Source organism: Phocoena phocoena, chromosome 17, assembly GCF_963924675.1.
Source record: "Phocoena phocoena chromosome 17, mPhoPho1.1, whole genome shotgun sequence".
NCBI classification, from domain to species: Eukaryota; Metazoa; Chordata; class Mammalia; order Artiodactyla; family Phocoenidae; genus Phocoena; species Phocoena phocoena.
In genome coordinates, this window is record NC_089235.1 from 49,700,166 (window position 1) to 49,717,119 (window position 16,954).

Here is a 16,954-nt window from a genome sequence, read left to right on the forward strand (position 1 = left end):
TTACTGACCCTATCGGTGCATCAATTTCCTGGTTGGTAAATTTTGTCTAATTTGGGTTAGATGGTCTCCAGCATCCTCTCTGATGCTCACATCCCTATGTTTCAAGACTCACAAGACACAAGAAAAGTGCTTGGAAGGCATGGATGTTGTTTAAAAATTATAGGTCCCATGCTGTACTCTTTTCTTTCTACTCTCTTTCCTTTGTAAACTCCCCATGCATTTTCCTTTGTAAACTCCCCTGCATTCGTGCCTAGAGTTAAACCTTCATTCAGTCTGTGGAAATGCAAGCAAAAGGTCACTCATCTATGTGGTAGATTCTAGTGTGGATTCTAGTCCCCAGGAAAAATAAAGTGTTGGTAAAGTCAGTATATATTACTCTAAAAGGGTCAGACATCCCTGGTAGCACTCAAGAAGGTTAGGTGGTACACTGATATTGTATTAAGTAACATTGGCTCAGTTGGTGAGAAAGTTTTCAAGTTTCTTGTATTCTTTCAATATACTGCAAGGCCATAGAGCCCACTCGTGTGTGCAGGCTAAGAACTAGCCCTATCTGTATCTGAAAAGTGAGAGATCTCTTAACCCTGATCTCCGAAGATAACTGGTTCATGCGTCTGTGTTCTATGTGACCTACAAAAAAGGAGCACAGAAGATTCAAACTCTTATCTTATTACTGAGCCTTTGTACCTTTCTTATGGTTCTTGGACCTTGTCTTGCATTCTCGTTATTTGTGAACTCTCTTTAATGAGTTTTATACTACTCTCAAAAAGGTATTTTTCCATATATATGCTACTATACCTACTACAGTCCCTTAAACCTGGTAAATGCTTAATAAACATTTTCTGGAGAGAATTTCATTGCTGTTCATTTTGATAATCCAGAAAGGAAGAGATAACTCAATTTTCAAAGAGCCTCCAATTCCAGACATGGGGTTCGGTGCTGTGGGGTATGTGTAGGAGCCAGTACTCCTCCGTGAAGGAAACTAAGTTCAACAGAGCTGTCACTGGGTTTCTACATTCTCTCTCTTTACTTTTATTCCACTTTTTAAAGTGATTCATTTTGTGAAGCTATATATAGAAATGAATGTAAAATTTATGAAGTTTAAACTTCAGAACTCATATCAACATCACACTAATGTCATTGTAGTAATTGTTTCCTGAAAATTTTGTATTTTCTAGGTTACTTTGAAAGATTTTAAGAATTCAATGTATTTTTTGTATTATAAAGATTTAAGTACTATTAGAGATTTAACAACTATGTGGAAAATAGTTATTAAATACTTTAGAGTGCAAGCGATTTAACTTTAAAAATTTAGCATTGTTAGATTAAAGGTTTAGTTGCCCTGTTTTTAGTATACATTCTTTTCATTTCTGTCATCACATTTTCTTGTCATTCTGTTTTCTGATTTCTGTTATCTTTTATAAGTAGGAATGATTAATATATTTGTGTGCACTGCATTAAAGTCAATTACTTTCCTTTAAAAAGCAGCAGTACCTTGTTACATTATCACTTAAAATGAAGGTACCTACAAATTAGACTCTTAACTTTTAAAATGTGATTGCATGTTAAGATATTTCTCCTTCTTTGCCATAAATATACTTTTGCTCAAAATATATTACATTGTTTTTCTTATGTGAAAATGAAGGCATGATTTTGTGCAAACTAGCTATGCTTCTTCAAGAACAAGTATAGGTTTATAGCTTCTTGCATTGTGAAGACTTGTGTCACTGGCTCATCTTATATGACAGTAATTCAATTATGACCTTTTTATACCCATTTAAAAAATAAATACAAACAAGTTTTAGCATGCTTAATGCTGGGGAAAAAGAAAGTCTTCTTCAAAATAACCTAAATTCAACCCAAACATAAATATGCCTTTTCCTATGGTATTTCTTTTCTGCTGCATATTGCCTTTATAAAAATATAATTTGAAAATAAGCATGTTACGGTTTTCTGTATTGAAAGCACTACAATAATTACATACTGCTTTTTATTTTCTTCTTCTGTTAACATTAATAATTCCAAATGAAAAATTTTATGGAGATGTTTTTAATGTTTATAGCAGTTTATTTATTTATGACAAATGTTGATTTTCTTTATTATAAAGCCACAGTAGTTACCAAAATGATTAATTGTAGACCTATGTCAATATAATGACAATATTTGTAACAAATATGTAATTAGACATATGCTATGGACATCCCTCTAGGAGGATTTGAATTTCAAATAGAGGGCTTTAATCATGTCCCTTCCTCTTTGCGTGTTGGTATTTTCTAGGTGATGATGAAGGAGTCCAGGAGACAGCAGAATCAGATGGGGACACACAGTCAGAGAAACCGGGGCAACCTGGAGTTGAGATAGACGACTGGGATGGACCAGGTAGGACAAAAAATTTAAAATTCAATCATCTGTTGCTACTATGAGGAATTCACTTTTTTTTCCTTAAATTTTAATTAAATTATAAAACTCTTACACTCTCACTTTTGATTTAAAAAAAATATTTGTGTGTATGTTGGTTACACGGTAGGCTGAATAAATATCATTATTTAAAGAGGATTTTTATCTTTGATAAATAAACTATAAAAACCAAAGTGTTATCACTGCTTGAAGTTTTTCATCTTTGTTTTCTTTCATACTCATGTAGGAATTTAGTTAATTCTACTTGTTTCTTCTTTGAACAGAGATCTTTGTGCTGTATCCACATTCAAATTGGGCATACTTTTAAAGCTTCAAACAAGTAACAAATACTCCAAAGAAATACTTTTAGTATTGTCATGTTGTAAGTCATAGATTGAATCCCAGTGTGTGTTTAGAAAACATTAACAGATGCCCCACTTTGATTCAAGGTTTTGGTAATATTTTTACTGTTATGAATGAAAATTAAATTTGATTTTAAAGTTCATTGATATTTAATCATTTCAAGAAAAACAGAAACTGTTAAAATACTCCAAAAGACCAACACAATTTTATATAAATATGTACAGTTCATAAGAACTCTGTGGCTAAAAACCTTTATATTTGGTGCCAACTAATTTACAATTGATGGTATATTTATAAATGGAGACTGTTATGTCACAGGGCTTAAGGATATAAGTGAGTTTTGAAATAGTTTTAGCCATGATTTCCAAAGCAGTAACATTTTTCATTAAGAAAGATCCCTATATTTCAATCACATTTTCACCCTTGCATGACTTTGCAAATTGCTCTCTGCTGTGCGTGAAGAAGAGAGGAACTCCAGTGGTAATTTTCTGAAACCAGCAGCTGGAAAATATAACGCAAATAAAAATGAAGATACAGTATATCTGATTATTATGATGTCATTTCTAATGTTATTCGTGATACACACAGATGTTTGTATTCTGTATACTATAGCATAATGTTGCCCAAGATTTGGGATCAAAACATATTATAATTAAAGTACCATATACCACATTTTAAGAGTTTGAAAGAAAATGTGGACATCTGGCATTTTCACCTTATTGCATAATGTTTCTGTCTTAATGAAGGGAAGAATTCTCTTGATTAAAAAAATAAGAAAAAAAACTTCGGAAAAATTTATTTTTTCTTGGGGATTACATTTAACTTAAAGAAGTGGGTGAACTTTATGTTGTATGGTTATTTATTCATAGAATTAAGTACGGATATGCTGTGTAGAAGAGTTTTTACATTGAAATTAGATTAGATGGCCTTTTGATATGCCTACTTGCAAAGGGTACATTCTGGATTCACTCAGAGGGGCAGACTTGGAGGCGGCTGGTTTTCCTCTTTGCTCAAACCTGGGACCCACAGTGCTCCCAGCGATTTGTGAGTAAGTAAGCAAATTCAGGGGGTGGTGAATTTCTAAACACATACTGCATACCCAGTGCTTCCTTTTTCAGGAAGCTTTTCCAGAAATAAAGTTATGTGTTAGCTAAAAGAGAGCAAGAGAGAGAGAGCGAGAGCGAGAGCGAGAGAGAGAGAGAGAGAGAGAGAGAGAGAGAGGCATAAGGATAAAGCATGATGCTGTCCATTCAGGATAAGATTTTTCACTTTTGAGTTAAATTTACTTAACATATCTGATTTAGTAAACATTTTATTCAGTTGATATCAGTGAAAATGTATATACTCTTTCTGTAGCAAAACTGAATGTGTAAAAACTTTAAAGGAAAAAATGTATGCCTATAAGCAGGTATGCCTGGAGGAAATTCATCCTTTGTATATTGTAAAATCGATAACACATTTTTTCCCTACAGGTGTTTTGCAAAATAAAGGGGGATTTATTATTTTGACATCCCCTGATTAATGAAGTTGATTCATAACAAAAGGTTACCTGTTGGATATTTATCTTTTAAGGTAGAATATTCATTGCTTTCCTTCAGTCAGAGAAAGTTTACAGGATGTTTTTGAATTTTTGCTATCGCATGAATAGTGATTATATCAATATTTTTACCCAAATTTTTGTTATTCAAAAAAAGTATTGGTATTTTACAACTGTATTAAGAAGAGGAAATTTCCCGGGTTTTAGTGACAGTTTCCAAGCATCTTAGAAAATGAACTCTGGATTCTAAAGTTTTAGGTTCGAATTCTGGATTTGCTGCTTACTTGCTGGATGAATTTTTGCAAGTTGCTTAATCTCTCTGTGCTGTTATTCTCATTTGTAAAATGTGGAAAGTAATATTAATGCCTCTTAGGGCTTTTGTGATAATTAAATCTTGAACATAAAATGCTAATGACCATTATTATGGCTTTGAAATTGTTGCGACTTGAAGCAGAACCTTTAAAAATTCTTTTCTGCATTTTTTAAAGCACAGTAGTACATCTGTTACAACAAGGGTAAACTTTTATAATACGGAGCATCTAGGTTTTTTTTTTTGCGGTGCGTGGACCTCTCACTGTTGTGGCCTCTCCCGTTGCGGAGCACAGGCTCCGGACGCACAGGCTCAGCGGCCATGGCTCACGGGCCCAGCCGCTCTGCGGAATGTGGGATCTTCCCAGACCGGGGCACGAACCCGTGTGCCCTGCATCGGCAGGCGGACTCCCAACCACTGAGCCACCAGGGAAGCCCAAGCATCTAGTTTTGAATTTAGCCACAAATTATTGGTTAAGACATGAGGCAATGAGCCAGGTGTGATTTCAAGGTCTCCTAACTTTAAGGTCCTCCCACCCAGTCCTGATAGTCACCCTAAGATAGAAAGTTGTCTCTAAAAATAGAACAGAATCAAAGGACAAGGAAATTATCTAAAGAATTTGAGGCATAGAGCTAACATCATTTAAGATAGATCAGGATTTATCTTATTTTTAAAGTTTGATTGGAGACGACTCCACAACTTTTCTTGATAGCTCAGTTCGATAATGAATCAACTCCTCTGTGAAGTGTTCTATTTTTATCAAATGCAGATTCCCCAGAGCAATTTCTTTTCCTTATTTGTTATACATTTAAAAGGCACATTTAATAATTGCTCGTACCTTTGTTAACTCTTATGATTAGGTGGAACCTAAACAATCTTTAGGAAAATTGTCTTAACATTTTTAAACATTTCTAATGATGAAATTCTTTAATGTTTAAATATTTGTGACTTGTTTGAATAATCTTCAATTTCTTATGAGTCTTTCACCATTTGAGTGGAGTGCTAGACTCACAGTAAGCTAGTAAAGTTCAGGCCAGTGTAAAAGTCATTACCTCATTATTTCAGTATTTCACATATCAATTTTCAAGTCTGATTCTTCTTTCTTGCTCTTAAGAAAATTACCTTGACATTACTTTGCTTGGAATCTAATTCATATGATACTTGTTATCCACTGTCCTTCCTTTCCCTCTGTATTTGCCTATACCTCACTTATATCATTTCTGTCTTCTTTTTAAGTAAATGCTTTTTCTTTTATCGCCCTCCAGTAATTCAGTTTGCCAATATTCTCATACATTTAACTATTTAAGAAATAGTCATTGTACACTAATAGCTGTGAAAAGTGCTAGGGAGAAGTCCAAAGATGTAGTACAATGCTGGCCACAGTCTCTCTTTTTTTATTGAAGTATAGTTGATTTACAATGTTGGGTTAATTTCTGCTGTGCAGTGAAGTGATTCTATCATCTCTATCTATCTATTTATCTCTCTCTCTCTCTCTCTCTCTGTGTATATATATATATACACACACACATTCTTTTTTCATATTCTTGTCCATTCTGGTTTATCACAGGATATTGAATATAGTTCCATGTGCTATACAGTAGGACCTTGTTGTTTATCCATTCAATATATAATAGTTTGCATCTGCTAACTGCAACCTCCCATTTCATCCCTCTCCCACCCCACCTCCCCCTTGGCAACCCATAAGTCTGTTCTTTATGTCTGTGAGTCTGTTTCTGTTTTATAGATAAGTTCATTTGTGTCACATTTTACATTCCACATATAAGTGATATCATATGGTATCTGTCTTTCTCTTTCTGCCTTAGTTCACTTAGTATGATAATCTCTAGTTACATCCATTATGCTGCAAATGGCATTTTTTTCGTTCTTTTGGGGGGCTGAGTAGTATTCCATTGTGTATATGTACCATGTCTTCTTTATCCATTCATCTGTTGATGGACATTTAGGTTGTTTCCGTGTCTTGGCTATTATAAATAGTGCTGCTGTGAACATAGGGATGCATGTATCTTTTTGAATTATAGTTTTGTCTACGAGTGGGATTGCCAGATCATTTGGCAACCCTATTTTTAGTTTTTTGTGGAAACTCCATACTGTTTTCCACAGTGGCTGCACCAACTTACGTTCCCACCAACAGTGCAGGAGGGTTCTCTTTTCTACACACCCTCTCCAGCGTTTGTTATTTGTAGACATTTTAATGATGGCCAATCTGACTGCTGTCCACACTGTCTCTTTTTGATACCATTTCTCTCCTTTAACCTTCTTTAATTATTCATGTAGTGTAGTTAGGTAGGATGCAATAATTAAGCATGTCAACCTAGAAAGTAGAGAATTGGTCTAGACTACAGAAGAAAATGCACAAATTTTAGAGCCATGCTTACACTTATGGCCTTGTGGCCTTGGGCATATTAAACAGCCAGGACCTCAGTTTCCTTATCTTCAAAATGGGAAGAATAATAAGTACTTTGAAACATGGTTATGAGGATGAAACTTGAAAGAGATGATATATATGATACCTAGCACAGAGCCGGGGTGAGTATGGGATTTGCTAGATGTTAGTGGCCTCCCTTTACCCTAGGACCTCTCACATTGGCCAACAGTTGGAATGTGTCCTTATTCTGAAAACAATGCTTACATCTCTTTAAGAAAATCTTTAGAACCTCAATCCATCGCCAAATTCTGGAGTGCTGACTTGTGTATTTATTTAGAAGGAGACTTAGGGAAGAGAATACTGTTAAATCATTATAAATTCGTCATCCACCACTATGAAATGAGTACCTTAAAAGTCACATCTCATAAACGTCAACTCTAGGAATGCCAACTCTCTGGCTTATGTTATTAAAAACATGTTACTTCTTTTTGCACATGGGAATAATGAATAATTTGTTTTCCCTGGTCTAATATTGAATGAGTCTACCAACAGCCTTATAGCCGCTTTAATTGACACTTCTAGGAGCTCTACTAAAGGAACATATCATGTTACTCAAATTGTGCAGATAAGTATGTGTAGCCCCCAATAATGTATATTAATACAAATATGCACAGATATAAAATTTTGAGCAAGCAGTCATTTAGATTCTTTGACATGAACTTTTCCAGATAATCATGTACGTTTATTTAAATAGATTTTGGTATTTATATGTAAAGCATTTGGGCCATTTCAGTAAAAATGAAGTAGAAAATCAGACCTTGTATCGATGATTCGAGGAATTAATAGAATGCAATTAGGAATAATTTTTGTGTTATACACTATGGAACAGCACACCTTCCTCCTAGGTTGATAAATGGAAATCTGATTTACCATCAGAGGTAAATTATATTGAGGTAATGGGTAGAGAAGGCCAGCAGTACTTCTGTTTATATATTGGCCCTGCCACTTATCAACTGTGTGACTTTGGGTAAGTTACTAACTCTCCAAGGGCTCAGTTTCCTTATTTATAAAATGGGGCTAATTATAATAACCACCTCATTAGTGAGATTTTTTATGTAAAACATGGAGATCAAAACTTCATAAGTGCTCAATAAATGGCTCTTAATATTACTTTTAGCATCATTTTGGCAATTGTGTCTTAGAAGTCATTATAATGCCTTACAGATGATAAGCCCACATTTGTTTAGTGAATCAACTTTGTAAAATGATTTCGCTATGTAGAAATCATCACAGGGCTACATTAACTATGTTCTATTCAACTGGATTTAAAACATAATTCAGTAAAAGAAATTTTAATGTAAATAAATTTTCAAGAATAAATGTCTAGCATAAAATCAGATGTGTGTACCTGTTGCATCTGGACTAAAAATGTTTCAAGAAATCTATAAAGAAGTCACCTCATTCAGGTGCTGTTCAGCGTTGTGGATCCACGCAGATGATCAGGCTAGTTCTGCTCTGTGCCTGAAATTAAACTGAGAAGATGGGGAGTGTTTTATATAAAGTGGAATGGCAGCTGGGAGACCACTGTGAGAGAGAAGCACACACTAATGATACAGGGTATTTTTCCCTTTACTGGTCCAAAGAAGGGCTTGGAGATTACAGTTCTGATTTCGTTTCCTTTTTGATTGGGAAAATGTGGTAGATATAAGATCTGGGAAATGCCATTTGAAGTAAATTAACAGAAACCTATGAAACATAGTTAACCACAGATATAGTCTGACAGTAAGAAGAATATTGTGAGAAGCAGAGGAAATCGTAGAATGACTGTGTATTACTCTGACAGTGAATTGGTATTATCTCTGCTATCAGATAATGCAGTTATCATTAATTTTCACATTTGCATTTCAATCTTTGGAAGGAAATGACTCTTGCCGGATGAAGATAAGAGCTCTGTACCACTATAATGAACCATCATTTTATCCCAACGCTTTTTGTCCATATGAAAATGAGGCGGGGAGGAGTGTGTGTGTGTGTGTGTGTGTGTGTGTGTGTGTGTGTGTGTATGTGGTGGGGTTCAGAAAAACATTATAACAAAGTGTCAAAAATTGCTACAGACTTTTGAGCCCCTTCTGAAACAAGAGGGGGTCAAAATAAATCTTCTGTACTGTAGTTAAGTGGATATCGGATTAAAAGATGAAAGCCTTACTCTTTGTAGAACAGGATGCCACATAAACACAGTAAAAAATAGTTCTCTTTATCTTATTCCTTTACTCCAGTTTGCACTCTGATATAGAATTAGGGCACACATAAACCTAACCCAAAAAAAGAGGTAGGTTGAAGGCAAAGGACTTACGATTATTGTTTGGAAATAGATGTCTTTGAGTTATAAGAACTGTGTAAAATATACAAATTTATTATTATTATTATTTCTTCAGTTGTACAAGAATGGGAATTAAGGATATTTAGATAATGGCTTGTAGAACTTGCAAATACCTAATTTGTTTGCACAAGTTTAATTGATAAATTCAAGCTAAAGAATAATGAATTGAGATTAATTTTTTTTTTTTTTTTTGGACCTTGCTTTGCAGTGACCTTTTCCTCAAACAGATTGCTGGAAAATAAAATACAATGTCAAGTTTTATAAATACATCATGATCCCAGAAAAATATATGACAGCACATACTTTCCTATCCCACATGCTGTTCCCATGGCAAAATTCATTAATTAACCTTTTACAGTAGAAGCTCCCTTAATTAAACTAAAATTTGCACCCTTTCTCTGAAACTTACTGATTGAGGCTGTTGTGGGTTAAGTCGGGTCCCCTCACAACTCGTATGCTGAAGTCTTAAATTTCAGTACCTCAGAATGTGATGTTATTTGGAAATAGGGTCATTGCAGATGTAACTAGTTAAGACGAGGTCATACTCATTAGGGTGGGCTCTTCATCCAACATGGCTGGTACCCTCATAAGAAGGGGAAATTTGGAGACAGACCGCATACATAGGGAGAACATACTGTGAAGATGAAGGAGGAGATTGAGATGATGCTCTTAGAAGTCAAGGAAGGCCAAAGATTACTGGGAAACCACCAGAAGCTAGGTAAGAGGTATGGAACAGATTCTCTCAGAAATCCTTCCCTTGAATCCTTCTGATTCCCAGAAGGAATCAATCCTGCTGAACCTGATCTTGGACTTGTAGACTCCAGAATTGTGAGACAATACATTTATGTTATTTAAGCCACCCAGTTTATGGTACTTTGGTACAGCAGTCCTAGAAAACCAATACAGAGGCCAGGAGCTAGAAAAGAATCATGTGGGCAGTCCCTTATATGCTTTCCAACTATATATCTTACTGTAATTTTTAGTTGATTTTAAATATTGTCTAAACCACTCGTATATTTGCAAAAAAAAATACATTGTTTCTAGGGCAACAATATTGAAACCTTCCAAAGACTGGATAAAGAGCAATAACTAAAAAATGTAGGTATGGGCAAAATAACTGCAGCAAATCAGGGAGAAAATCATAAACATATTGAAAGAATCTGCCCTTAGATGGCTTTGCAAGTGCTTTTACATCCTCACTCTAATGAAACAAACTAGAAATTTTAGATGAAGCATTTGAATGTTGTTTATGAAATTGGAGGACCAACAGCGGGCTCATAGGCCGATAAAAGGTCTAGGCCCTACATCAAATGTTTAATTATTAAATGTGCTTTTGTATAGCATAAGTTAAAATATAATGCTTCTATTATTATTTTAAAAATCATTCCATGGTTTGGCTATTTTGATGAACTGCTCACCCCATTTTGTCCAATAATAGGACTTCTACTGTGCTCTTTCCTCCTGAGCCATAATTCAGCTTATAATTCTTCTCAACAGGACACTTCAGGAAGACACTTGTCAGTAGGATATAAGAAAAACCCTTGCTAGCCCCTTTGTAACCTCCTTCATAAGAAAGTATGCTTTAGGTACTTCTTTTGGCGCAAGAATTTTTGGCATTCGTTGTTTTCCTTGACTCAGCATTAAACCTGGAAAAGATACCTAAATATGTGCCTGATCTGAGATGTTGAAAGAAAGAAAACCTAAACCATGTAATTATTTGCTTCTCTTTTGTCTGATTCAGAAAGGGACTTAATGGGGTTCAGAAGGATAAGTCAAGACCAACACAGTGACATACACTAGAAGTAGAAGTGGTTTGAAACTATGGAAAACAAAAGCAGGTACATAGAGACATGTACACTTGCTATTAATGGGCCACAAATTTGGAACTAGATTACTAGATTATTTAAAGGGTAATATTGATTGGGTACACAAGATAAAGTACATTTCTTGTAAGTTGGTAGTTGAATCTAGATCCTTGAAGAAATTCAGATTCGATACTGTAGGCAACAGTACTATATATACATTGCTGGGTGCTTTCTATTGCATCATATCAGTGAGCACATACAAGGCCGCTGCCTCACCTGTGATTTTACGAAGTATCAGGTGGTTCGGGTGTTTTCACTTGATCCATCCGTTATAAAGTTTCCCATCAACTTTTCACCTAATGGTTATTGCCAGGATCCATTGCATCATTAGGGCTTGCAAAATGGTGACTTTTGCATTTTATCATTCCTTCTGTATTATTAACTGATATTATTATCTCCTGAAAATCTTTCCCTCATCTACTATTTAGTTACCCCTGAATACTGTTCGTAAAGGAAAAGGTGGACACATGCTTGATTTTTTTCTCACTACATACCAGTTTTCAGTATAGGAAAGAATAGAAAGAGTGATCTAAGGCTGGTAAAGTAAACTGGTAAATACTGTCGTTGCATTTAAATTCAAGATCTGTGTGAAGACGTGTTATGCATATAAGCCACATACTCAGAATTGCATTAAAGATAAACTACTCTGACTACAATATGAAGAATGGGTAGAAGAAGAACAATAGAAATACAGTAGTAGTCTCGTCAAGAGGCGAAAGAGGGTTTTAGGAAGCACCGGATATATTTGAGGTTGTCATTGTGTGTGGCTTGTTCAATGTATTTTGTTGCCATTCACTGAGGTATGGAGAACTGAAGGAAAGACATGTTTGGGGAGAAAGATGAATTGGATTTTTAGTATGTTATTTGCAGTTTTTGTGAGACATCCAAGCGGATCTGTTGAGTAGAACATTGGTAATATAGGCTGGGAGTTTGGAGAAAAGCCTAGTATAGAGATGTAAATCGGAGAGTCATCAATGTATACGTGGCAATGGAATTCATGGGAGTAGATGGGAATATATATATATATATATATATATATATACACACATACATACACATATGAGGTCTTGGACATGAAGCTTGAAGAACTCCTATCTCTAGCAGAAGGATAGAGGAAGAAGTGTCAAGAGCGTCTGATAAGGAGGGAACGGCCAAGATAGGGAGAACCAGGGGAATGTAATAGTTTTAAGGAGGAAAGAGTCATGCTTGGGTTAAATGCTGCTGAGACGTCAAGACCGAGATTTAAAGACTTCCCTTGAATTCAGTGCCATGTGGATATTAGTGATTTTAACTGGAACTATTTCAGCGGAGCTCTTGTAGCAGAGCTGCCAGACTGTGGTAGGTTGAAGTGCGAGCGAAAGACAAGCAAATTGAGTCAGCTATTGGAAACAACTCTTCTTGAATGTTCTTGGTAAATAAATATAAACATACCTGGGTTTCTGTGAAACTGTTTATTGATAAAATTGTTCATTACCATTTTATTTCTACCTCAGAAACTTTCAAACTTTAGAGTTATGCCTCCAAAGAAATTTATGTCTCATATTAAGCCATTCTGAATCTGCTACCCATTAACTTTTATAAATTATTTCAAAGTTATTTTTGTTTCCTGTCCCTACCATATTTTCAAGCTTTACATGATACATTTTGCTCATTTCTTTTAAATTTTATTGTTTCAACTTTTATATCCCAGTAACTAGTTTACCAAATAGTTTGTGTGTGGATTTTTTTGAGTTTTATTACCTTGAATGTAGTTGAAATGCTAAATTTAATAACAATATATTACATAAAAATTTACTATAAATTTGATGTGGGTTAGAAGTATGTTTTCCCTTCTTTCTGTATTCAAACTGATAACAGCTCTTATGGTGTTATTGTTATTTCTGTTGTCGTTTTAACCTCAGGAGTACACTTAGACCTTGGGGACTGTTGTATCTTTGCCTTCATAATAAATTCCTACACTGTTTCTGAGATTGATACTTGGAGCAAGCAACTGATTCACTCATAAATATAATTTGCATATCCTTGCCAGATCTTGTACTTCTTCCCCTGCACCTTTGCAGACCCACATTGAATTAATTAATTTAATTAGTTCAAACACTTATTGAATAAGTGTTAAGAATAACTGTGTGCCAGACTCCGAGGATAAAGCGATGACTTGGACTCATACTACCTTCAAAAAGCTCGTAGTACAAAGAAGACAGACAAATGATGAGATAATTAAAATACATTGCTATGGATTCTGTTACAGAGGCATGTACAGTGTGCGGTGGTGGCAAAGGGGGAGGAAGGTCATCCACTGCCAAGTGGGAGGGGTGGTGGGAAAATGGCTGAGGGATCAGCTTGCACAGAGGGAGAAGGGAAGGGTTGCTGCTGATGGTGAGACATAATGCTGATGAGATAACACAAGCAATAATAATCTCCAGTGATCGCAAGGACAGAGTGATAAATACACACCGGACGCACTAAATGGTTAATGATACGTGGGAAATGTTTAGTTTTTTGCAAAATTATATATATTATATATTAAGTGTAGTAAACGTGTTGCCATTTTGCCTGTACAGAAGCTTTCACTTTCCTGTTAAACCTGCCCGACTGTGCCACTGTTACCTAGAAGGCACTATCCTTCTGTCACTCTTGGGCCTGAGGAAATGGAGAGGTTTTCTGAAAGATAACGGAAACTAAAGTACCCATGCTGAAGATTAGTTACATCTGTAAACTGTTAAAAACAACAATTAAAGGGTTGGGTAAAAGGTCAGCTAAGAAACCTAATTGTAATTTTAGCCATTTCCTGGAAATTGAACAGCAAAGCAGGGTATCTAGTGGCCTTACTGGTCTTGCCTGGTGTTTGGAAGCAGGGCTAGCTCTTGGAGGCTCTTGGAGAGCTTGGTGGGGAATAAGAAAGGAAGGCTCAAGGGGGAAAGTGTGAGCTTCTTGCTAACAGCAGAGTTCTACTTGGCAGGATTCCTGTGGGCCATATTTTAAGTGTCCTTGAAAGAAAATTGCAAAGTGCTGCGTGTTTTCAAAGAAAATTTATTGAATACATTGTCATATATAGGAAAGTAATGAAAATAACATATTTGATGTTAAACATAGTTTATATTTGGATAAATACACAGAGAATCACATGTCTTATTTTGAGTTTTCATGGCAGAATCTCTTGATACTAACAAGAGTATAACATTCTTTTTAAGTGACGCCCTGAATAAAAACAGTCACAAGCCTTCCCAATTGAATGGAATTTTAACAAGTTCTTTGGGTTTTTTCCTGTTCATTTTTTCATATGAATTAATCAAGGTTATTTCATCTTTGAGCATTGTATTAACAATGTAAAATAAAACGAAAAGAATAAATACATGAGTACGTTCTAATAAGGATGGAAACATGGCATTTTTTTACAGAATTAAGTAACCTATACACCAGACAAGGAATATAAAATGACTGAGATTGACAGCACTTATTTTAGTGTATATTTTAAGTAAACAATGCATTATTTAAGTTTATGGTATTTAAAATTATATTTTCTATATAAAAGCAATGCAAGCTCACCAAAAGAAAAGAGAAACGAGTGGAAGACACTTTCTGCCATCAGAGTGTTTATTTCAGTTCCCTCTACCCATTTTTCTTTTCTTTAATTAATTAATTAATTTATGTTTTGGCTGTGTTGGGTCTTAGTTTCTGTGCGAGGGCTTTCTCTAGTTGCGGCAAGTGGGGGCCACTCTTCATCGCGATGCGCGTGCCTCTCACCGTTGCGGCCTCTCTTGTTGTGGAGCACAGGCTCCAGATGCGCAGGCTCAGTAGTTGTGGCTCACGGGCCTAGTTGCTCCACAGCATGTGGGATCTTCCCAGACCAGGGCTCGAGCCCATGTCCCCTCCATTAGCAGGCAGATTCTTAACCACTGCGCCACCAAGGAAGCCCCCATTTTTCTTTAAATTAGATGCTTTCCAAGAAAATTACTATCTTCCTCAGTAATTTTCATTACTCTGAAAATTGAATAAAAGGGGGACATTGGATATATAAATAATAATTATCGTAATATGATTAATGCAATAGTTGTTAAATAGGCTGATAAATTATATAACATCTTAAAATATTATGCCTGCAATTTCTAATACTATAGCTGGAAATAATGACGTGTGAAAAGTGTTTTATTGTAAAAGAAGTCATTTGAGTAGCCTTTCTTAATTGTGCAAATATAAGAGCCAAGATTTTTCAAACTGGATTTGGGAGCCTTTTGTCTCTTTGGGATGAATACTACCTGTCTTGGAGATCTCACAGCTCTGAGAGAAGGAAGGAAGATGGAGGGCTGATTTGCACATGCAGCCTGTGGGGCTTTCCGTGTGGTAGTCACGCGAACTCCACCACTTCCACCCCAAACTGTGGTTTATATTAGTCTCCTCAGGCTGCTGTAACAGAATACCACAGACTCAGCAGCTTAAACAACAGAAATTTATTTTCTCATAATTCTGGAGACTCGAAGCCCACGATCAAGGTGCCCACAGGGCTGGTTTCTGGTGAGACCTCTCTTCCTGGCTTGTAGATGGCCACCTCCCCGCTGTGTCTGGACATGGTTTTTTCTCTGTTATGTGCACACTCCTGATGTCTCTTCCTATTCTTATATGGACACCAATCCTATTGGATTAGGGCTTTACCCTTATGTCCTCATTTAACCTTAATTACTTCCGTAAAGGTCCTGTCTCCAAATACAGTGGCATTGGGAGTTAGGGCTTCAACCTGTAAATCTTGGAAGAGACACAATTCAGGTTGTCAATGACAGGTTCGATTGGGGTGGCCTTAACCAAAATCTGCTGGCAGGGAAAGGACATCTTGGAAAATAGAAGATTTGTGGAGGGCGAAGCCAGGACTCAACAGTAGGGCTTTAGGTTTTAAGAGAGAGGGCTATTTTTCCCTACCCTTTGTTCCTAAATCTGGAACTCCTTGTGAGTCCAGCTAACACGGCCTCGGGTCCTGCTTTGGGGAAGGATGGCTGATCTGAGATGTGATGTGAATTAAGTGAACCGAACCCTAAAGACTAAGGGGGGACACCATGACAGATTGTATAAGACCTGAGCCCACTTGGGTGTTTCCTTAGCAAAGAAGGGGAATCCACCATCCTGTATGGGACCTGTGCTTAATAGTGACACCAAGGAATAGAGAGCAAAGCAGGGGCTTCAGTGGCCTAAATGATCTCTTGGAATTTGGAAGTATGGCTGGCTCTTGAGGAGTTCTTGGAGACTTTGGAAGGAATGAAGTAAAAAGATCTCAAGAGGGAGAGGCTTAACTTCTTGTTAATAGAAATTTTACCCCAAGCTGAAGAATGAGGACATGTAAGTCATGGGAGAACATAAAGGAAGTCCAGAGAAAGAGGCATCTGTCTCTCCTCTGGGAGACCATTTAAGGCCTCTTTACTTTGTAAGCATGGAAGTATTTAACAGATGGAAGGAGAGAAGAGAGTAAAGACATTCCAGCACTCCAGGTGGAGGGAATATAACACACCTGCATTAATATACATGGTGAATTGTGGTTAGGAGTGAGATAGGGACTCACATTAGACAACTAGGCAATATAGCCTGTTGCACGAGTTCAGGTCAGAAGGCAATAGAGATTTGGGTAATAAAAGTTGCCAGCATCGTTAGTAAATACTGGTGTTCAAAATGGGTTTAAAGTGGTGAAGGAAGAAGGAAGGTTTTTCCCCCACTCCTAGAGTCCAAGCACAGGAAA

The 16,954-nt window shown here is 36.2% G+C and overlaps 1 protein-coding gene across 1 annotated transcript in view; it reads left to right on the forward strand.

The window, feature by feature from the left end:
- ZFPM2 (zinc finger protein, FOG family member 2) overlaps positions 1-16,954 on the forward strand; it is a 359,953-nt gene that overhangs the window by 19,324 nt on the left and 323,675 nt on the right. Inside the window, exon 3 of the mRNA XM_065895214.1 lies at positions 2,275-2,376. Within this exon, the coding sequence (XP_065751286.1) occupies positions 2,275-2,376 (102 nt within the window). The remainder of the gene's footprint in view (positions 1-2,274; positions 2,377-16,954) is intronic.